The 24,047-nt window shown below is 35.8% G+C and overlaps 1 protein-coding gene across 2 annotated transcripts; it reads right to left on the bottom strand.

Annotated features, from left to right (window-relative positions):
* Window positions 1–803: 803 nt before the first annotated feature.
* On the bottom strand, window positions 804–23,440 carry LOC140760078 (uncharacterized). 2 transcript variants are annotated; one of them, XM_073096880.1, is made up of 20 exons: window positions 23,308–23,440; window positions 21,813–22,100; window positions 21,398–21,586; window positions 20,975–21,058; window positions 19,492–19,551; window positions 17,524–17,568; window positions 15,841–16,040; window positions 14,754–15,185; window positions 13,345–13,474; window positions 13,059–13,256; window positions 12,842–12,931; window positions 10,451–10,513; window positions 8,686–8,760; window positions 8,505–8,555; window positions 5,310–5,387; window positions 4,955–5,089; window positions 4,099–4,206; window positions 2,280–2,345; window positions 1,664–1,790; window positions 804–1,167 (listed from the first exon to the last, which is right to left on the bottom strand). In XM_073096880.1, exons 2-19 carry the CDS (start codon window positions 22,086–22,088, stop codon window positions 1,722–1,724), a joined length of 2,349 nt encoding a protein of 782 aa, XP_072952981.1. In that variant the 5' UTR covers window positions 22,089–22,100; window positions 23,308–23,440; the 3' UTR covers window positions 804–1,167; window positions 1,664–1,721. The 2 variants fall into 2 exon arrangements, with proteins under 2 accessions (XP_072952981.1, XP_072952982.1); XM_073096881.1 differs by lacking the exons at window positions 804–1,167; window positions 1,664–1,790; window positions 2,280–2,345; window positions 4,099–4,206 and having other exon boundaries at window positions 5,026–5,089; window positions 8,658–8,760.
* Between the last annotated feature and the right edge of the window lie 607 nt (window positions 23,441–24,047).

The following is a 24,047-nucleotide window of genomic DNA, read 5'->3' as shown; positions in this document are numbered from 1 at the left end:
AGGATTTTGATAGAAGGAGATGATCTTACACTCTCTTGACTAGCTTACTGGGTCTAAGTACTCAACCTAAGATTTGCTTTGAATTGAGTAGTGTTACAAGATATCTATTCTCTTTGCCCACTGTTAGTTGATTGGATTCTTTTCTCTCTCTCTCTCTCTCTCTCTCTCTCTCTCTCTCTCTCTCTCTCTAGTTAATTGGATTCATACTTGGATTCCTTTTCATCCCTTTTATTATATTATAAAAGTCAGTATCCTGCCGATTTGGGGCTAAGTTGTACAAGATCTCATAACCCTAAGAAGTTGTTCCACAACATCATCTTCTATGAGTTTTTCCACGATTTTTCGAGCAATCTAAAGATCAAAAAGTTTGGTTGCAAAAATATCCATACTCAAGAAGAGTTATCAGTCACAAATCTCAATTTTAACATTCCAAATTGGATGCTAATCAATCTAAGAACAGTAAAGAGTGCTGTGATTTTGCAGTGATAAGAAGGTTAATCACAAATCTTCTACTTTGAATTTTTGTAATACAATTTCCCTCTCATTAAAGGAAGCTCAAGAAACAACTCCACTTTGGTATCGAGCATCCAAAAGATTACACAATTACACCTATGCAATACAAAATTACAGCAAAGTAGACTTTATTTGCAAGTCTTATGGATTTTGATCCCTACTTGTCAATGTAATTATAGAGTGATATTATCTTGCAAATATATAGAGAGTAATTAAACATGACACGAATTGTATTTTTATATGAATGTAGACCATTTCTGCAACTAACAATGCACTAGATTCAACTGTGATGAAAATAAATATATGAAAGATGTCCACTGACATGGCTTTCGGATCTTTCTTTTATATCAATCTCCTTTTCTGATTCAGTAACTGACTGAAAATTTTGCTCATACAAATAATTTTAACCACTCTGCTGCTTTACAACAGCTGTGGAGAATTTAAATAAAAAGTTGAATTACATTTGAATAACTAATTCGGCTGTAAATATGTGCAACTGTAAACCATGAGAGGAAGATAAAAATTACATTGACTACTATGAGCTCTATTGTTGTATCTTCGCCACCAGAAACTTCTCCAGCGGCTTCAATCCTTTTGCTACAAGATTACGCCTTTATTTACAGAGATGAGCTGATTGTCCAATAAAAGTTGTTCCTGGGCATAAGGAAAAATGGAGCTAGAAATGAATTATGCAATATTTTTACCATCTAAGCAAGGAACTGCAAGGATTTGTACTGATATGATTTGCATATTGCATCCAAGAAATACTAGATGCATAAAGAGTAATAAGACAACCATCTATTTTACACCAAAATAGTAAGTGGATTAGGACATTAATCTGCTGACATTAAGCTGCATGGTCAAAAATTAAGTCCTAAAATCATTTGACATATTACTACTGACAGACTGCCTCTTAGATTCATGGAACACTGACAGTGTGTGTTGGGGGTTTGAAAGTCTTCAAATCAGTGTAAATAATAGCAGAAATTGTCAAAAGATGAAGTATAATATGCTTTCTAGAATAGGGAATAGGATTTCACTAGTTCATAGGAAAAAAACAAAAGTTGGAACCACACTAGGCTTTCTACTATAGTGAATAGGATTTCACTGATTCAGGAAAAAAAAAAGAGTTGGTTTATGATGCTCTTACCTTCATAAGTTTAAGCTCACATTTCAGAGTCCTGGCCACCAGAATCTTTAATGGCAGCTCAATCCTTCTGGTAAAATGAGAGAACAAGGTCTGTATGTACAGAAAAAAGCTGGGTATCCACGAAAAGCTGTCACCAGATCACCAGGTATAAATAAAAGTACATATCAGGATAAGACAGTGAGAATTCTTTTGCATTTCTTCAACAAATTCTACAGATTTTTAAATAAGACCAATCTTTATGCCTCAGCAGTTCTACACAATAATAAAAATTAGAAGCGTCTTTAAATTAATCTGAGAGATTGACATGTTAGAATACGGTGTCTAGACCAGAACAGGTGTATAAAAGTCAACAGTCTACCCATTTGGATGAGTGTCTAAGACTAACGTTACAGTAAGGGAATCATGACAGTATATATATTTATACCCATTTATCAATGGATTTGAATGAACAGACAAAAAATATGGAAGCTAAAAGGCCAACATTGAACTGACATCCAATGCCACAGGATAGGTATCACCTTATCCTATAGGATAGTTCTTTGCAGTTCACTGCATAAAAGGCTTCACTATTCAAGGAAAAGAAAAAGGAGAGAGAAGTTCTGAATTATTGCCATACCTTCATGAAGGACCTATCGCGAATTGGAAAAGAACCGAGAAAACTCTCTCTGAGAAGTAAGGAAACCTAAATAACAGCAGGAAAAAAGTAGTTACCTACTAGGCAAACAAGAATCAGTTCTATGCACAGAAACTAATAAAAGCAATAGATCATTATCCACATGATTTATCCATTTTCTAGTTATCGGCATCAATGACAGGGTTCAGACAAAATATTATCCTACAGGAAAGCACTCATCCATGTCTTCATCTAATCATCGCCCAGCATACAATATCTGGAAGGCATTCTAGATGCTGCTGCCTGAATTCTGGTTGAACATTTTAGGGGCTACTCTCATAATAACTTGAGAACATCATAGCCAAATCACAAGTGGACAAAAATAAAAGGGGAATATATCTCTGATGGTATATGCCAGGAGGGGTGAGTAACTAGCCTGGCATATTCCAGCATGTAACAGAGTCCTCTTTGTTAAACTCATCACATTCTAAAAGAAGAGCTTTAAGCCTCAAACCAGCTCAGCCTCCTAAGAAAAAGAAAATAGAGAGGAAAGCAAGAAAATCGTTTATGTGCAAGGAAGACTCCTAAACATAGATCAGAAAAGTAGATCAAGTGGTATTAACTTGAAAAGTTATTTCTGCATGTGCAAAAACTTACCAAGTACCAGATGAATCTCGTAAGCCAAAAATACCCTTTTACCTTTAGCCTATATTTTTTTTGAAAAAGTCCTAAAACAAAATTCTGTCCAAAACAGACTTAATGAGAACTTACTCTTTTCCTATATTCAAATCCCAAAGAGGCACTTGCTGAAGTTCAAAATATAAAGCTTGTGTTTGGTGACTTGGAAAACTTTGTGACAATGGAACACAATGAATTCAGGGAACTAGATGTTACTAATGTTCTATTATGTGTCAAATTGTCAGCAAATAGCAGGTATCTTGCCTTTTTCTTTTACAAACTTGCCAGTTTGAACAACTATAAAATCAAATGTCACATGGTACGTAACAAACTTCCACAATTTAAAAGAGTTGCAGCTTGTAAATTTTTCCTGGAATGAAACTGTAGAAATTATCAAATGCCAAATAGAGAGAACCCACTAGTCATTTTATGAGGAACAAGAAAAAGAGTTGGACAACTTCCAAATGATGATTTCCAAACAAGTTTAAAACTCCACCTGCAATCTGCTAAATTAAAAGGTCGAGAAATGCACACAAACATGCACGGAAGTTAGCCCCCTTTCCTCCTCTTCGATTTGCTTCTGATTTCAAATATTTCATCAAGATGTTCTCTCTATTCTCTCATTAACTCCAGACAAGCAAGCATGCTTATGCCACGCATGGAGATCACAAACCATCCATGCAAAAAATAATGCTGGTTGGTTTTATCATTGACTCATAGACACTCATTTCAAGCATCAGAGTCATGTCAACCAGTGTTAAGTTGTATCAATCCCATCTGTCTGAATAGCTTGTCTGAATGCCCATGCCGAATTAACAACAATGATAGTAAAAGAGACGATCAACTCTTACTCTTAACAAACTTCTGAATAACCCCTTTCTTTCTCCTTCAAGTTATCCACTTCAGTAATCTATAACCAGTATCATATTAATGCATAACAAGTTATATTAACATCATAATAGGAATATATTCAGTTTGTTATAATCCAACACAGAGTTTGGATAACTAACATCACCACCTAACTAGTTTATGGCATGCATATTTATAATTTGGCAGCACCTTACATAAGAAAATGAGAACAATTAAAAGATAATTAAAACCAAGAATTCTTTACATGAGCACCTTATAAAATTCAGAAACAAACCTTATCGCTATTGGATTGCACATTTGTGATTGTGTGAGATCGCAAATTGGAGCAAAGAGAATCGAGGTAGGATCTAAGAACTGCCATGAAACCTTTAGCAGCTTCAACCTGTAGATTTAAGAGCATAACATTATCCAGCAACAAGGAAATGTTGGAAATTCTTCAGAACTTAAAGAGCCAACTGCTGGTCGACAAAGAGTCTGTTAACTCTTATAAGTATATCAAATACAATGAGGGAATATAAACTAAATGTACCAAAAATGGATACTACAAAAGCTCATTATGTGTTTAGACATCTAAGATATGATATTGATGAACTGAACTGCAAATAGAGAAAAAATAATTGGGTTAAGATTGGGAGACGATGTACAGATATACAGACAAATACATTAACAGAAAGACATGCTAAAGATACATTCAACTTAGATAACGACTAAGGTCACTAAAAAGTGAGAAAACTAAACTCTTTCTCCATAATACTAAGTCTACATCTCAAGGTTCCACGGAAACATTAAAACACCTGAAAAACAACATTTATATGGAGCGGCTAATGCTTACTAAGCTAATTGTGAACCCTCAGCTGCTGCGCAACTGATGTTCGGATTTGTCTCCATGTAGTACATGCTGCCTAATGTGGCTATTCATGTTATTATATTTCTGTTACAACAAGCAGTAGGTATACAAGGTACCTTCAAGCTACATAGAATGTAAACTGATGTCTACACTTATAGTTTGGTACTTGCGAACAAAATATGGAGTGTTAGAATAGTCAAATGGATTATGGAGAAATAAAATTCAATGGAGGAAGCAAACAAGGATAAAGGAATTTTAATAAATTTCTAGCACAAGGGATCACCTGGACATCAGTGCATTCATAAACTGGTCGTTTTCTTGCTAGATAACTTTCACCAACAAGCTTAGCATGGTAGGGACGTAAGGATGAAAGCAACTCTTTTTGTTGGGGCAATTGTGGAATTGAGGCCCCCTTTACCTATTTGATCCAGAGAATGAATAACCGGTCATGCTCATGATAGTAAATTAGTAATACAAGAACAAAACTAAGAAAATAATGTACAGAAAAATGGTGTAACTTGTTGAACCAAAAGCAATAGAGGAAAATGAAACTTATATGAAGTGCTGTTCTAAAAGAAGATGTAAAGTGGAATTTGTAGAGTTAACAAAAACCACAGTTCCATGAGGCCTTTACAAACCTGATTCTTGTTAGCATCCACAAGCACAACATTTGCTAACTTTGACTGTACATCAGCAGACTTGTTCTGAACACCAACCTAAACATGCAGCAAACTTCTCCTTAGAGTAAAACAACAAGCTGAGATGAATTTGAAATTATAATGTTAACTAAGAAAATAAACACTTGAACAGAGAGAAAGGTGCTGAAGACACACAAACATTTCTAACTTCCTCACATGCATTAGTTATTTTCCAATTAGCTAAAATTATAGTACGTCATTTCCATAACTACTTTTGCTTGTGAACCTGCTGTGCAGTATATGTATTTACAGTTGAACATTTAACCGCAGGTTGACTTGCTAGTTGCTACTCCAATAAGATTATAAGGAGAAACTACACACTAATGAGTATAGACTATAAATTATAGGCATGACGTGAAAAGGAAAAATCATAATGCTGTCACAGGATTCTTCTATTGTGAAGGATTCCCTCAAAAAGTACTTAATATTTGTGCTCTCAGATTTCAAGTTCATTGCAAGGGTCTCAGGAAACAACCTCTTTAGCAACGAAGATAAGATTGTGTATGTCTTGTCCATCCTCGGAACCTTCCTAGGCTGGAGCACCCTTAGCAAGGATGTCAAAATGACCATTTCCGAGTTTGCTAGCCATTACATGGATGAACAGTGAGGTGAACACATAACCAACAGTCATGCCAGCGGCGTACTAGCACGTAAGCACAAGGAGCGCCGCATGGCACCTCTCCTAGCAACACTTCACTGAAGACTCTTTGTCGTCATCGTTCACCGCTCACTAAATATCTAGATCCACAACTTAAGTTTTTATTCGAAATCGACCCAACGACTCGACCCACTTGGGTCGTCTTCTTCCTCGAGCCAGCAAAGGCTAGGGCATCCCTGTCTTGATCGGCGACCTCGAGCACGACGAGCGACGACGATGGCGACAACGACGACGAAGCTCTAATAGTCTCCCTCCTATTTTTCTCTCGCTTTCTTGCGACACGGCCAGCAAGTGTTGCGACACATGCCATATCATGGTACGGCCATCCATGCACATAACTCAAAGTAAAGCAATGGATCTACTTCATCCGCCAACTTAAAAAGATGTGTCATTCCATCAATTCATAAACATAGTACTTCTATTGTACAAGCCGCCTTTTTATACCATTAATTTGAAGTGATCAATTGAACAATTTGGATATGGAACATCTAGAACCATGTCAGTTAGGTTTAACGTGGGGATAAGAAGTCTATCCTTACTGACTTTGTCAAAAATAAATTATCCTAGCTTCATACAGGAACAATAGATAGAAACAAATGTTTCCATCCACCCTGCGTTGGGTCTATCACCCTCTTTGGCTCACAAGTTCCAACCCACACTAGTTTAAATAAAGAGAAGCAAGTGAAAAGGTTAATTTGAATTCGGCTGATTGAAGTTTGATTAATTTTTAATATTTGTGCATTGAAGTCCTGCAATGCTCCATTTTCTTTTCCTCTTTTCTTTGGGGTGATATTTTTATATGATATTTAATTTTACGTACCTTCCTCCTGAAATAAAGATGTGGAACACTAAAAAGGAGAATGGTAAAGAGCTAGGTACCAGAAGAGTTTTGTACTTAATTCTTTCTTATTTATCTTCTTATCGGTGATTGGGTAAATGTGTACAAAAAGGAGTAGAAGAGCAACTTGGACTGCACTACTATCGGACTGAAATTCATCTCCTGGCAGCCAACATCGAGGGAGCTGCTAAAACCATGAAGATTTATTTGCAGGATCTCCAGAACCTCCGCCCTTTCAGAACTCTTGTATCCATCTAATAACCATATTGTTCGTTACTCCAGATAGCCTATTTATGTACGAAAGTCACAAAGCAGGCAAAGTTTCAAACTTTAATCCACTTCTTGTTATTCCACATTTCCATCATGCTAGGCCATGTCTAAATGCTAGAAAAATAATTCCTGCAATCATTATTTTGTTCCAAAACCTCACTAACTAAATAAAATGGGGAGATATTCTACTTTAACCTAGAATAGTGGAATTACTCTTGAGATTAAAAAAAGAATTATTCCAGGGTATTTTGTTCAGCTGCAAAACTGGGGAATTTGTGCTTTTAGCATTGTAGACTGACTACCTAGTTTGATGTACTTTTGAGATATGTATATGAGGGCGGATATATATTTGCTCACTCTTCTTCAATCATCCAACTTGAGTACAATTGTACTAACATAATAAAAGGTACGTAAATCATCTCAAGTACTTAAATCTCACATCTCACATAATAAAAGGTAACAAGTCTTCAGTGATTAACTGCCAGGCTAAGAAGCACAGACACGGACGGATACGGGACACGGATACGACACGATACGGACACGGGGATACGACAAATCTTAAAAAAACAGGACACGATACGTTTAAGACACAGCAAAATAAATAAATAAAAGCATTATATATATTATCGATACGTTTAAAGAAATATTTTTCTAAACTTATAGTATAAATACACAAGCATGCATAAATTATTCATGAGAGAAAAACAAAACGTATACAATACTACAAAGCCAAAAATGATAATGCTAATACATGATAATACAATTCTATATTATAAGAATAAATATCTAACTACCTGAGAATAAATAACTAACTACTATTACTTAACTACAATGGATGGCATAAGCGAATCTGTGATTTTACAATAATTTACATTAATATTTTTTAATTTTCTTATATGTACTAACTTGTGATTGTTGCATTATATTTCTATAGCATATGCAGGAATTTTCTAAAATTGATAATTTATGCTATCAACTTTTATAGTATATGATAAATCTAATATCCAAAAAGTTTTTCAAGGGTGTCTAAAAGTGTCTAAGGAGTGTTCGAATTTATTCTATAATTTTTTAAATATGGGATATGTCGTAGAAGTATCCGACACGTGTCCAATAAGTGTCCGACGAGTGTCGGACACGGACACAGCATGCTATTTAAAGTGTCCGTGTTTCATAGCTGCCAGGCAAACAAAGACTACTAACATTGTAAGCAGGATTATACATGATTTCACAAGAACTTGTTCATGTGTAGATTGAGCAGTACAGTGGTAACTGATTCCTTACATCACCAATACAGGATAAAGCAAACACATGATTCAGAGATAATTTATAGTCAAGAAGAAAATTTTCAGTGTGATGAATGAACACTCACAATGTAAGGAACAGGCGCATCCAGGAAGTCCATCATATCATCTGGCAAAACCTGGATTTAAATGTAAAGATACTCACTACTAGCAAACATCTTGCAAGTGATATATATATATGGTTCTAACCGGAGAACTTTTCAACTTACAGAAAACCAGACCTTGTAAAAGGTAAAAAAGGTTACATACTGGCATAAGTAGGCTCTGCCACTGATATGGACGTATTAGTGGTATGATGGACAAAACTGAAGCAGATAATATTCCCTGCAAATGATATTACGTCAGAGTCGACTACTAGCAGTTACTGGATGGCAATATAATGCATCATGTATAGATTGTACAGTAGTCTTTTATATACAACCAAGTTCCCAATTATTGAAAACAAAATAATATAAATAAATGAAATAAACAAAACAATACAGCAATGAAAAAGTAAATACGAAGAAGAATTATTTAAAAGTTTCTTGAAAAGGAACAAGGAGTATAGCTAGCAGAGTCTTCCCCAATTTGGACATACAACTCTTTTGGAGAAATCCATGGAAAAGAGAAAATAAAATGGATTTTGTATTCTTCATACCAGTAAAGGAATTTTTTTTTTAAAAAAAAAGTTAGCTGCAATAAAGAAAATGCAATTATTGTTAGATGTTAAAAAAGATAAGCAAAAATACTCTAATTCATATCAAAATAGTACATGATTAGTTGTCCAGATTTTAATTTAAGATTGTGAGCTATACTTGGTTAAACATGTAACTGACATGGTTTTGATATAAAGCATTTGAGCATGAACATATTATAGATCAGAATTGCAGCAAAATTAGACAAGAAGATATAAAGAGAACTAAATAGTGAAGAATGGGGTAAAAAGACTAATATAGCTGACTCAAACGTTGTTGAGTGTAAAGGTATGGTTGTTTCTGTTGTTGCAAGTGCTGCAAAAAGAAAATTGTTGTTCTTAACCGTGGATGCACTAGTATCGACCACCAGCAAGCACGACATATGCCACGGCACTTGCCACATGAGAGGGAGAGAAAAAGATGAGGCTCACCTTCACCCTTCACCGCTCGTAGTCGACCAGCCGTCGCCACTCCGCGCCAACCTCGTCATCATCGTTCACTGCTGTCTTGAGTCGTCTCTAAGCTCAAACCACCAATCGCACGCAATGGGGTGCCCTAGCTTGAGGAGGAAAAGAGTAGTGGGTCGGGTCAGATTCGCAACTTAAGTTTCTATTTCACCCGACTCGACCCAACCTGATCCACCACTATTTCTTCCTCCTCAGGCTAGGGCACCCCCTCACATGCAATTGGCAACTTGAGCTTGAAGGCGACGAGACGATGGTGAGACGGCGGCGAACAGCGACGATGAGGTACGACGGGAGCTGCGTCGACCGATCAACGATGAGTGATGAAATTGCTAGGAGGGGTGCCGTGCGGCACCCCTAGTGCCACGTGCCAATACACCACCGGCACAGCCGTTGTTGTTCTTAACAATCAATTTCCAATTCAATGAAATTATTACTAAGGACTAGTAGTTCATATTCCATACATAAGAATGTAATTGCTTTATTGTGTTGTCTTCCAAGATAGAATATGTAGTATAAATGGGCAGAAATCATATGACCTAACACCTACACCTACCTTCGCTTGAACATTATGTCATGTGTATGTGATAAAGGAAAGAAAAGCCGCCTAATCAGTGCATAAAAGTTCGAACTGTCTCATCAAAAGTTAAGATGAATTTAGAAGGAACACAAAAGAAGCTGCTTGAAGCTTGTTTTCCAAAGTTGGCTTCTTTAGTCATTGACTTATATAAGATGATTAAGAAACATCATACCATTATTAACCAGAAGATATAATATAAGACTAGGGTAACAAGGTAATGAGATAAAAACAGTGTTAAAATAATATTATAACATCAAAAATGAAAGAATAAAATAAATGCAGGAGCACAACCATACCAAATTAGAGCAAACAACAACAACGTGTTTTTCCAAAAGTGCAGCAGCAAACATTGTCATTACCTGCCCAGATTACAATATCATCAGTATGCATGAATAAATCCTAGTCAACTGTTCCTAACAAGAATAGTCATACGTAATTAGATAAATGATGTGCATGATAAGACATGATCCATGATCCATGATCCATGATCAGTAAATGCTAAAACCAACTGGGCTATTGGATATTACCTTATGTATAAAGATGTGCCTCCTTATGTAAGATCATTTATATGTGTGTTACGGAAGTTTTGATTTGGGCATTTGCATTGTTACCATGCATACTTGTAAAGCTTTTACAAAAGAAATAAGTAGCTCCACTTCAAATGTATTTATGCAGAACACTAACTGTTGAAGACAAGAATATATACAAATATGATATTTCACACAAATAAACTGAACTTACAGGCTTGCTTTGATTGCTATCAGTTGGTGAATAGCAAAATGGAAAACGATGTTACACAAGATGTTATGTTCATTGGTGAAGTGTACCATGTTCATTCATGAAATTTAAGTTGAGAATTTAAATCTCTCCAAAACAAGTAGGAATTGAACATACACGGCTATAACTAGTCAGTTAACAGCTACACAGCAAATGTACAACTCTAAGGAACACCAAGCTGGATACGGATCCAGATGCGAATATACATTTTGAAAATCTTCCAAATCTAGATCCTAGTACATATTATGTAAAAAATATCCAAATATGGATATCTAGATATCTACAGCAAAGTTGTGCATATCGATATTGGGATTGGGATTGGCCACTAGAAAATGATATGTATCAGCCATTTCGGCAATATAGATCAAAGTATTGTTTCATTACATAAAGTGTTAAAAATAAATATAAAATGCTGGAAAAAAAATATTTATAAATAGAAAAAATAATAGGAAATTTTTTTAAAAAAAAATCACCCATCCCTCGCTAGTCTCTCCCTCTCTCCAACAACCCTCTCCTTCCCTCTTTCACTCTGCTAGATTGCTACTATAGCAATAAAGGCAATGGTGTTGTAGCCAGTAAGGAGAAAGGGAGAAGATGAGAAGAGAGGCAGAGGGGAGAGAGGGAAGAGAGAGTGAGGGGGGAGATGGAAAAAAAATGAAAAAGGAAAACCTTAACCAAAGAATTAAAAATAAAAAAAAGACTCCTCACTTCGCCAGATAACTACTGATTGGAGGTCAACATCTCCGGAAAATCACTCAGCATGGCTTGCTGTCGCTTGTCAGTGCCAAATCGAGAGAGGATGCATCAAGGGAGATTAAGAGAGAGAGAGAGAGAGAGAGAGAGAGAGAGAGAGAGTATTGCTTATTAAATGGGTTCGGATCCAGGTCAAGTCTGGCCCATTTAAGGATTAAAATGCACCCATTTTGGCCCACTGAAGCAACTGATGGAGAGTGATGCATCGAGGGAGATTGCAAGAGAGAGATGGGAAAAGAGATGAACGAGTGAGAGAGAGAGGGGTAAAGTTGTTATTACTTATTAAATGGGTTTGAATCCAGGTCGTGTCTGACCCATTTAAGGATTAAATGCATTTGTTTCAGCTGTTTCTGCCAAAACAACTGAAACGGGTGTGCAACCCATCCGATTCCAGCTCGAAAAGTGTAGATACTACTGTCTAACAGATACTAGAACTTAAAACCATATTGATCCAAACGGATATGGACATATTGTAAATAAACAGATATAGAACAAAATTTCAAATGTGATATTATTACTCATGACATTGCTCCGATTAAGTAGGCTTACATGAATTTTAGTTATGTATGTACTTTATTGGTAAATTAACGATGCCATCACGAGCCATGGCAATATAGGACCCCTATTTTACATATGTAGATCAAGGTTCTTAATTTCAGCCAGTCCCGACACACAGATATAGAAATGGCTTTAGTGCCACCCAATTTGTATCCAATCCTTTTTTCACTCATGTCACATATTGTATCTGCCTCAAAGGCATCAGCACAGAGTATTACAGCAACATAGCAAATGAAATTTATTCTAAATATATAAAAGAAATGCAAATAGACTAACTAATAAGGAATATGATTTCATTCACTACTTAAGGATTTACAGTTTTAATAGTATTTTACTCTCACCATATATCTTATATTACTTATAGAGTTGTAACAATGTACAATAACATTAGTAGCGTAAGTTTGGGAGGAGTCATCTGGATATACTCGAAATACTACCATGGAAATGTTAGGAAGAGAAATAAGCATCCTTACTATGATCATCATTTTTGTCCCAAAAGGGGTCATTGTGAAAAAAGATGCAGTAGTGAAGTTCATATGTGCAAATAAACTAGTGCTACCACAAATTTAGGAAGAGATCAGATAAGTGTTTATACTTACATTTTCAAGCCTTAGACAGCCACATATGCATGCGACTGCCCATACAGATAATGCTGTAGATTCTTCCTCAGCTAAGAGTGCATTGTGTACCTGAAAAAGCAAGATGAAAATAAAAATTGTAGGATGCGTCGAGCTTTTCTTAATAAAAGACTGGAATATTATGCTTGCCCCAAACTGGGTAAATTAAAGTCTTATTATAGCACCAGCAGAAATGCACCTCAGCCATTTCTAAGCTTGTAGTGCAGGATCTAACATCAATGGTAGAGCCAGCAATACGAAGAACTGTTTCACCAGGTCTATGGAACTCCAATGGATGCAAGTGCTCCAAGGGCTGGAAGGTAACTGATGAACCTCTGCTAGGGCATTTCAACTGGTAATATTCGCAAATTACTCGTAAAGATCCAAGATTATTTGCCTGGAAATTCAGATAAATACATCAAAAAATTTGTATCTGGATACAAAAGTGGTACTTGCACACTTCACTTATACTATTATAAGCAAACCTTGGCCCACTCCAAAATGGTGCGCCCATCTAAATCTTCATCACCAATGGAAGATGCCTCTTCCAAGTCCATCTTATTTTCATGAACATCACTCCTGAAGTTTCTCTCTTCACAAGGGGAACCCTCGCAGCTGCATGTAATGATGCTAGTAGTTATTAGATATGTCTGCTAATTTATCATGTAATTTAGTGAAGGTTGTATCTCCTTCCAAATAAGAATAATTCCCTTGTATATAATTTTCTCTCAAAACTACCTTAAAAATACTCAATGGCTCATATTGCTGTACACCAAAGCATAGAGCATATGTTGCTAGTAACTATCTCTACTACAGAATACATGTGGAGGAGACCAACCTTTACACAAAGAATCAACTACTTTTCACTAAATCTAATCAATGATGGCCGTGACAATTGGCACTTACTGTGCCGGCAGTATACCGGCACATGACACAAGGGGTGCCACACGGCACCCCTCCTAGCAGCTTCATTGCTCGCACCCAACGCAAGCTCGGGCGGCGACAGTGGCAGCAACTCGGCAAGCGGCAAGCAACGAGCGATGAAGGGTGAAGATGAGTAATCTCTTATCTTTTTCTCTCCCTCTCTTGCAGCACGGCCAGCAAATGTTGTGGCACGTGCCATGCTGGCCAGTGGTCGGCACGATGCGTGCTTGTGGCATGGCCATCCTTGAATCCAATATCAAATGGTTCTTAATCTAAAATAAAATGGTTGTCAATGTTAAGAGAATCCTGCAGATCAAAGTATGGGAGGAATTAACAGGATACTACTAATCAAAGTATTGCAGGAAGTTCTTGGCAATCCTGAAGGAACCCTGAGACATATTTGCTTTTTACAACACAGTTTTCACACAGGCTAATGCACAAACTTATGCAATTCTAAACTTCAAGAACCTGAACCTCATCTAAGGCTTCCTAGAACCTCAAGATGTCACCTGCACTTTTCAATATGTATCCATTTAGAGACAAACTTCTAAAGTAACTATAATGAATATACCAATTCACAATCTCAGTTCTATCATCTAGGCCACAAGATCAGGATTAAAAAATTCAATTACTTATCAAATTAGTGTGATGAAAACAAAAAAAATTATAAAAATTAGGGGGGAAAATACAACAACAGCAAATGTCTTGATGATTAACAATCATAAAATGGTCCATGAATGCCATCTACTACAAAATTAAATAGAAGATAGTATGCCAACACTGTATAAACTTGCATATGCCATTTAAAGATTTAAATCCAGAAAGGATCCAGAAAACTTGATACAATATTCACCCAAACAGAAAATCACTTGGGAAGAGTTGCAATTCTAGTCAGTAACAACAGAATACTGAGTGCCGGGTTGAAGGGAACCCCTCAAAATTATGATGCTAAGTAGAGAAAACACTATACCTTGCAGAGGATTCAGAACTTTCATACAGGTGGCAACGAAGAAGTGGCAAAACAGTATCTGTAGTTGGCGTTCCAATTCTCCTATCACTCAAAATTTTACCAATTAAATTATCATCACCATCTTGAGCAGCAAGTCCAGTTACAAGCTCTCCTTTTTGACTGACTTCAATATTACTTGTATTCTCAGTTACTACCTCAGAATTCACTTCCAGTTCATGCATCTGGTTTTCCAATGAACTACCATTACCTAGTAGTCTTTTAGGAAAAGGATCTTCTGTAGTCAATTCAGAAGATCTTGACAGGTTTTCTGCATTGTTAGCCACATGTTGTTCCTCTGTAGTACAATCCTCATCATGAGTTTCTTCAGGTGATAGCAAGTTTAGCATGTCAACACCTTTTGTAAGCCATTCCAGCCTTTCCTCAATGAAGATGCTACACACAAGCAAAGGAGAGTCAATTGCATCACAATTTGAAAAGAGGGGATCATAAAAACGTAAAATCATATTAAGTAAACTTGAACTCTACTGCCAATATTAACAGGGCAGCAACAAACTGCAGGCATACTAGTGCATAACAATTGCAGAATAAGGCTAAAAGAGGAACACATAACAATTCTTCAAAAAATAAATGAAGTATATATATATATATATATATATATATATATATATATATATATATATATGCTGATTGTAAGCTAACAGAGAGCAATCCTTGGTTGTGTTAGGCCCTATCTCTATGCTACGTGCTTTGGCAGCCTCAGATGGTGTCCAACCACATGACCAATATTGCACTGTCAAAATCCATTATTGATCCCATATTCTATGCAACAGCTGATTGTTGCTAGATTGGAGAGCTGGGAAATTCTCCTTTTCTTATAGGCGGATTTTTTTATCTTTTTACTATCAGATTTTGGTATTTTGTTTCTATAGACAATCTTTCTTACTTATATACATGTATATGTGGCCTATGTTATTCTCTGTTACATAAAAGCTTTCCTGAGAGCATATGTTGGTTACAGAATACATGGTGATCAAATGTAATTAATATATAGAAAAGAAAGATGTTCAAAAAAATTAGTATATGTTACCTTCTAAGTACACCAAAATGCAAATCAAAGAACGGAAGCCTAGAAAGAATGCAATAACATCTTGGAGTAGTAATTATGTAACGACTCAAGGATGGCAAGGAGGCTTCTTCTCCCATAAGCATGGAAACCAAGTTAGAAGGCCTTTGCACAATTTCTTCAACTAAGACACAGCATCCATACAACGTTGAATCATCAGCCACCTGCAGAATGATGAAATTTCTTGTGAAGTTCCCTTGAGATGTCTACTGCATTTGGTTAAATGTATATCCATATTGAACGTGTCATTCAATCAAGGAATTTGTATCATACAAGTGTGGATATTAAAGTTTCAGAAGAAAATGAGAGCGAACAAATTATCAATAGGATAACAAGATGGCAAATTTGATGGTTAATGTGTTCACATGTCCCAGATAATGTTGCAAGGAAATCTATGTAAACTGTCAGTATAAGCCAAATCATAGTACTAACATCACAGCTTGATCACTGAATCATTCCCATGTATTTAACTCATTCTAATGTGTATATAGGTTTGAGTCGTTTGACTAAACTTAGAGAACAGTTACCATCAGAAAAGAAGAAGCAGACTCTTAAGTAGAACACAACTTTTCATTCAGTAATTTAATTAAAAAGGAGACAATTACCTTTAGGGATTTTCATTTCAAATATCATGTCACATTCAACTGCTAAGAAGTAAGAACCAACCTCTCAACCCAAATCAAAGGGAAAAGACACCCATAAACCATGACTGATCACCTGGCTCTAGATTTGTTCCGGCGTCATGGTAGCATTTATACAAGGCACTAATTTAGCAAGCAATGAGGACTAACTTTTCAGGATTAGCATGAAAAGGAAATTTTCAAGATCTGCTCCAAATATAGGGCATTTCCCAATGATACAGGAACTTCTGTACCATAAATATTGGTATCTCCAATTATAATCACTTTGGGTTGTTAATAAAATTTCTTGTAAATGCTCAAATTAATTGATAACCAAGTATGGTTAACTTAGATTTTATCACTAAAACTGAACTCGCAAATTGAAAAGAAACAGCATGCAAGTTTCATCTGTTTATCACCATAGTCACAAATGTTAAAGAGCCAAGTTACAAGCTTTTGTATTTCAGTCATACAACATAATAAAACTACTAGAAAATAAATGAGGGAGGGAATAATAACTAGATAACAAAGACAGTACAAGACAATTCTATTTGAGCAAAGTAAGAATGACGATTTCCATATCTTTCCATAGAAGTAGTACAAGTCTACAAGTCAAGAACTCCAACTATTTGAGGTCAGCAATATGGACAATTTTCCTATGCGCAACTTTATTTAATGTAAGATTCTTCGTTAAATTGAGTGCTACAATTAACTCTTTTAGGATCCATTTTCATAGTTTATGTTGATAAATTTCTACATTGGCTATCAAGCTATTTAATGCAAACGTTATCCTCTATCCGGGCTTAGGAGTGGCTGCTGTAGATATCACAGTAGGTGGATACAAGCAGAGAAGTAATACAGTTTTAAATGTCCTTTTGGATCTATTATCCAAGAAAAGAAAATTCCATCGAATAGAAGAGTGCAAAAAAAATGATATATGATTAATGAGAAATGACAACAAGATCCAACATGGAACTAAGCATGGAGTTACTGCAATAATGAATAAGTTGTTTAATATTGCTCATACCTGTAAACGGAATACAAAAGACTGGTTGCTTTCCTTAAATTGTTCCTGAAAAGAGTCAAAGACCATTACAACTTTAAGATGCAAAAAGTTAAAAAGAAGTAAAAGAAAGAATTAGAAGAATATCTAGAAAATATACAACTGTAAATTTGCTTATCTTTGTATAGCCAACTTAAAGTTGCAAACTTATATACATGCCCACAAAATATATACTGCCATTTACTTACCTCTATCAGCTTCTTCTATGGAGCTCAACACCTCACAGCTAGAGGTAGTCAAACTTTAAGCCAATTAGCAAAACAAACCCCCCCACAGAAAAAGTCCCACACACAAGGCATGAGAGAGCACTACTCTCTGAGACTTGAGAAGACTCCCAAAGACTTGACATGTCAGCCTAATTATTAATCCTCTAGAAGGTGATGGCAGTTTGCTAATGAAGGAAAACTTAGGCAAGAGAAGGTCATGCCATAAAATCTAATCTACAAGAGAACAAACTAAAAGTTGAGATGTGAAAAAGACACCAAAAGATTTGACATAATCAGATCACTTGATATCAATTTTGCATCTTTGATTATGGTCTTGCCATGAAATTACAAGGTTTTTCCGTCATTGTTGCAGCTTTTGCTCATAGAACTGAGAGGCAACCTTGAAAAGTTGTCCAAAGATGAAGTCTAGAGAAAAAAAGTGTGGAACTTTAGCAAATTCAAGCTTCTTCATCTCAAAGGTGCACTAAAAGGCCATAGAGCCAAAGATGAGACAATTCTGATCTAATATAATATATGCATGGGCGAATTTGAATGTTTCCTGAGACACATCCTTGGATACGATTTAAACACATAACCGCAATCTTATTGCACCCAAATCTGCATCCAGTTATTCAACAAAAAGGAAAGCATCGATTGCCATGCTAGCCAGCACATTCAGACCATGCCATGTGTCAAAAGTGAAGGGATCAATGTCAAGGTTCTGCCAATGCCAAGTGCCGGCACTGCACCACATGTTGCCACACAATACATTGATGACCAATCAGCACTCCACATGCCACCGCACACCAATCCTTGGTAGAAAGTAGCAATGACAGTAACATCTTGTTTGGAATCACTTTCTTAGTTTGTTGCTAATGCTTCTAAACTACCAACATGGTATTAAGTGTGCAAGACTGCTAGTTAAGTGAAATCCAAACAAAACTAACACAAATGATCTAGGCACCTCATACGCTCTATTATCCTGGTTAGGGCAACGCAAAGATAGACCAAGACCTTAGGATGCTGTTCAAGATATACACCAGTGTTGACTGCATGGCTGCCATCCTAGGTCAACAAGGAGTTATCTACATGACTACATGTGTCTTAACCTCATTCATCGTCTGGCCCAATAAGGCCAAAATATTATGTTGTGAGTTGTCTAAAGTACCTGATCCATGAATACTGTAGATGTGAAGATCAAAAGAAATAAGGAAAAGTACTAAATCGGACCCTAAGGTTTTGCAACTTCATCTGAAAATTGCAGTCCTGCGGTTTAGCTTTTGTAATCGAAAAACCAATGGTTTACCTTGCAATTTGCAACCTTTTAGGATAGAAAACCCCTTCCATTTATTATGGTAGTAAAGATATACCTTGCAGTTTGCAACTTTTTACTGCATGACTTGAAGCTATATAAAGTATTTTTTATGGCAAAGTAAAGCCATATGCCTTAACAATAAAATGTAGGAGACCACGTTATAATACGAAACCACAATGACATAATTGTACATCACAAACCACAAGGATCTCTTGAGGACCATAGAGCATACATGCGAAACAATACATTAAAGGGCAATATTCATGAGTACACTAGCTAAGACGGGAATAGAGATCAAATAGAACAAAATCTAGTTACGCATCATATGGAAGAATAGTGTTTATATCTAATTCTAAATGACAGACATTAAAATGTCAATTAATGATGAACTCATTATGCAAGACTATTCACCTGTCCTAGAAGTATTTCATTCAGCTCGCTCAATGAAGGAGATCTTTCCACTGCATGAACCTAATATAAAAAACACTATCAATAAATCACATAAAAAAGGTCACTCCGTGTTACTTAAATAGCTAAATGAATAAACACCATGTCACAACTAAAAGAAGAAGCTGGAAAGGGAGAATACATAGTATCTTCGAAAGTTGACACGATAACACTAGATCCAGGGTTAAGATATAAGTAATTAGTCACAAATACAAATGGCAATTCTAGTTGCTCAAAATTCGAGACATGCAATATTTCAGACAAAAAAGTATGATAATAGCGCAGATATATGCAACTGCAATAGCTCATGGTGCACATACAAATTATGGTATTAATCATATACATTATTTCTTAGCCATGAAATATGATCAGATGCCACTTCCGACTCACTAAGCTCATAAAAGATCACATCATGTGGGTTCATGCCAGAATGGTCAATGCAGAAGCAAGAGGAATATAACTCATCAAATTGAGCAACTTCTTTCAAATACAAAGGGGAAAAAAGTGCAGAAGCTTGTCAAGAAGTCGAGGTTACCCTAGGCAGGGCCTATGCAAAATGCCTAGGCAGCTACAACCAAATCCATACAAAGATTACCCATATTTCGTTGATTCCAAATTACATGCTAAAAACATATACGTTATCTTGGTGAGATATTTAATTAGTATTAATAAAGTTTGCAATCAAATCCAAGATATTATACAGGGATTGGTACAACTACTCATTAGCACTGAGCACAAGAACCTTCAGTTTAATTAATTACTAGTTTACTATCAGTCTATGAGAAAGACATGAATGATAGTGCCAATTCAGATGGTTTACCAAGAACTCATCAACCTCTATGCTGATAAAGGTGATTCAAAGTTTCAACAATCAATATCCAGATAGCTAATTTCTCATCCTCCTGGAAAATAATCTCTGTTCTTTACTAGCAATCAAAATAGAACTTCAGTCCCAAAACCGGTATTTGAAGCAGAAGTGTAGAATTAAACAATTAGAAAAGTCAATAATCACGCCACGGATCCATTCTAATCTGAATATATATGGCAGACTGTGTTCACTACAGTATCCTTGACTCATGAATTTAGGAACAAGAGAACATAAACATGTTAATCCAGTTTCATTCACTTCTTTGATGTTTCCTTCAGTTGGTTTTCTGTGGTCCTACTAAGGCCAGTTGCAAGTGGCCAAGGAATAACTGAAATCATGAGGAAGGAGACAAAGCATATTTTTGTTTTCCCAACCCAAAATCAAAGGGCAAAAGATATTTATAAGCAGACTTCTTAACCCCTTTATGTCTAAACAGTTTTCAGCTGTGAAATGTGTTTATGCAAATAGTAAAAGAAAAGAAGAGAGGAAAAAAATCTTCAGAAGGTACTGCTGTGGATTAGTAAATGAAGGTTGCAAAATAAATCAGAAATATACAAGCCATCAGACAAAGTTCCGGACCTGTACACCTCCAGGTAAGCAGAAAGAAAGAAGATCCTTGTACTTGAGTGGAAGACATTTTTTTTGAGGATATGCAAATAGAACCTGAAAAAAGGGGAACATTTAGATAAATACCAGTTGTTTATCAAGAAGTTAGCATTGAACGCCCTGGTAGTAAACAAATAAGCAAGTTCACATAAAAACAGCAACCAAAGACTTTGAGCTTTGCTGTCAAACTCATATTCGAGCAAGAACTCAAGTAATAGGAATGTTTTGATTATTTTACCCCCCAGGAAGTAAAAGTTATCTAGGAATGCATCTTTTTAGTTGATATCCTATTCTGGATAGACTTCTGAAAATTCTACTTCAATATGGTAAGATATCAGAAAGTGATAATCATGAAAAGTAAATAATATTATTATTATCACAGGAGGGCATAAGAACCTGTGGCTCAAGATTCGATGCAGCATGAACTTGGTGATGGTTATTGAGTAAGTTTATTGCTCTTTTTGGACTTCCATCATCTTTCTGCATTACAAGACTTTCAAGCGCTTGAACATCTGAATGAGGATGAAGACCAACAATAACCATGCTCTCAAAAACTCTTGATGGCTCTTTAACAGGTCTATTATCCTGCACAGAGAAAACCTTTTATGTGTCATGCAATAATGACAAAAGAAATATTAGTTAAGTTTTAGGGAAGCAGACCACACTGGGAGCAAAAAGTTGCAGCAGAACATTCATATTTGGAGATCAAATTACAAGGAGAAAACTAACAGGCACTGAAAAGTGAAAGGTCCCTCAGGCCAATTAGGTAGAAGCAAAGCTGTACTTAATGAGAGATAAAGAATGTTAATACCAATGATTTTAACTGGAACCTTGCCCATTGACGCTTTTGGGTGGTAAGAACCTCCGGATTATAAGCTCTCTTCACTTCAGGTGGAGGTGAAAAACCCTTCAACATCTTTGTAACCTGTTGCTGCAGTTTCTGTAACTGGTTGCCATTATTCTCATCTTTGGATGAAAAAACTACAGATGGGCGTGTTGGTTGCACACTTGCAGGTGAAGTGGCAGCAAAAAATGCTCTCGTAACATCTTCCCATCCAAAACTATGCGAGTCTTCGTTCTTATCCATCTTTCTTTATCCCTGCTAACCAATCAAGAAGGGGTATGTAAAGTTTTTTTCTGATGACATGCTATTGTTTTGATGATACTGTGTGTTAGATAGATCAACATTTGTTCCTGAAAAACTACTGCAGGAAGAACTATGAAGGAATTAAGACTCCTCAATTGTATGGAAAATGAGATAACAGAGGAATAGTATATTGAAATAGACAATAAATGGATAAGCAAATGAAATAAACAGGAAAGATCAAGTGAGCATGCTTAAAATGAGATTGTTCTGCCTCTTCAAGTAACAATAGAGCAATAAATGGAAAGCATCATGAACCACAATTGTCTTGCTAGTGACTATGAAGGCTCTAACAAGAAAAGTGTGTCTCTAGTTGTGTGCACACTAATTTTGGCATGAACTGAGTCCAAAGTTCTACATGAAGGTCAACATGCAACCAAATGAAACAATTGCTATAGTTTTCAGTACTGAACATGCAACTGAACTACAGCAATCATCCATGGAGGCAAATACTACTAACATCATATAACTCTGCATTTGTATACAGGAACCAAAAATCGAACTTCATAGAGCTCCATTGGAGACATTAATTCAACAAAACTCTCTCTATCAGACACTTTCTGGATAAAATTTCAGAACCCTGAAAAGGATATATAGAAAAGACAAATGATAACAATGGTTTATGCTCATAGCAACCCAATGAAAAGTAGCCCAATTTAATGTGCCAGATATACTCAGACAAAATTGTCTAATTCCTTATGCCATACATCAAGCTTTTGTATTCCGGTACGTAAATAACAAGAGAAAACCAATATTCCTTCATTCAAATTAATCAAGAACCAGCCGAGTTTCCAACAAATTGAAAGAAAGTTATTAAAAAAGATTATGCAATGATTGAACACCTACGATCCAATCTACACGGCAATTAAAGCTCCGAACCATATAAAGATTCCATTTTTATTATAAAAAAAAAATACTCGGGTAGCTGAGAGGTGATAAGCAGAGATGAACCGATCGTTTCAAGAATCAACTATCTTTGGAGATTCTTCCTACAGATTCCTCATGGAGATTTTAGTGCAAGATGAGCTTGGTTTCAATTTTAGTCACCCCACCCCAAACCCCGGAACAAACAACTGAACAAATCAAATGAATACTACGCCAAAAAAAAAAAAAGATACAAAAAAAATTGATAAAACCAAGTGATATGAACAAAATCGATCACCTGAAGAACAATAAAACGAGGTCGATCGGGGTTTCGGCAGCCGCCGAGGTCTCTCTTCGCGATTTCTCCGCTTCCTGAAGAGAGAGAAAAGAAGGGTAAAAGAAAAGAACGGTAGTAGTCTACGTTATTATTATTAGAATAAACAAATTGACTAACAGATAAGATCGCTACAAGCGAATATGTACCAAAGCTCTCAATCCAGTACTCCCACTTGGAGACGCCTGTCTCTTTTGAATAATACACGGTAGGTTCTTGAATGACGTTTGATATTTGATAGTCAAATTTATACGGAAAAGCCGAGTTGGCCACCTATGAGCGAGTTCGACGTTGATGACTCTGCCACAGAGGTTTTGACCAAACTAGTCCTGTCTCAAATAATTTCAATGGAAATAAGCCACCCCAAACTTAATATTATATTAATAAAATACTAATAATATCGGTATTATTTTTATATAAAAATATCAATAAGTTCAGTATTTATACACGTAATTAAATAAAATAATATTAATCTTATCAACTATGTATATAATATTAAACTAATAGGTAGTTTGTCTTAAGTATTTGTCTTCTTCGCTTTTGATATATATAAAATACTGATCAAATTAGTGTCTTATATATAAATTTATTAGTGTTTCATCTTCTTAAATAAAATATATCTATCTTAATTAAAAAAAATTAAAAGTAATTAATTTCCTCAAAACACCTGGCCCTTTTCTTTTTCTCTTCTCTTTTTCTTTTTC

Source organism: Typha angustifolia, chromosome 5, assembly GCF_048772165.1.
Source record: "Typha angustifolia cultivar Huaian chromosome 5, ASM4877216v1, whole genome shotgun sequence".
In the NCBI taxonomy this organism is placed as follows: domain Eukaryota; kingdom Viridiplantae; phylum Streptophyta; class Magnoliopsida; order Poales; family Typhaceae; genus Typha; species Typha angustifolia.
The sequence above is the reverse complement of the archived record's forward strand: the minus strand, read 5'-3'. Positions and strand labels throughout refer to the sequence as shown.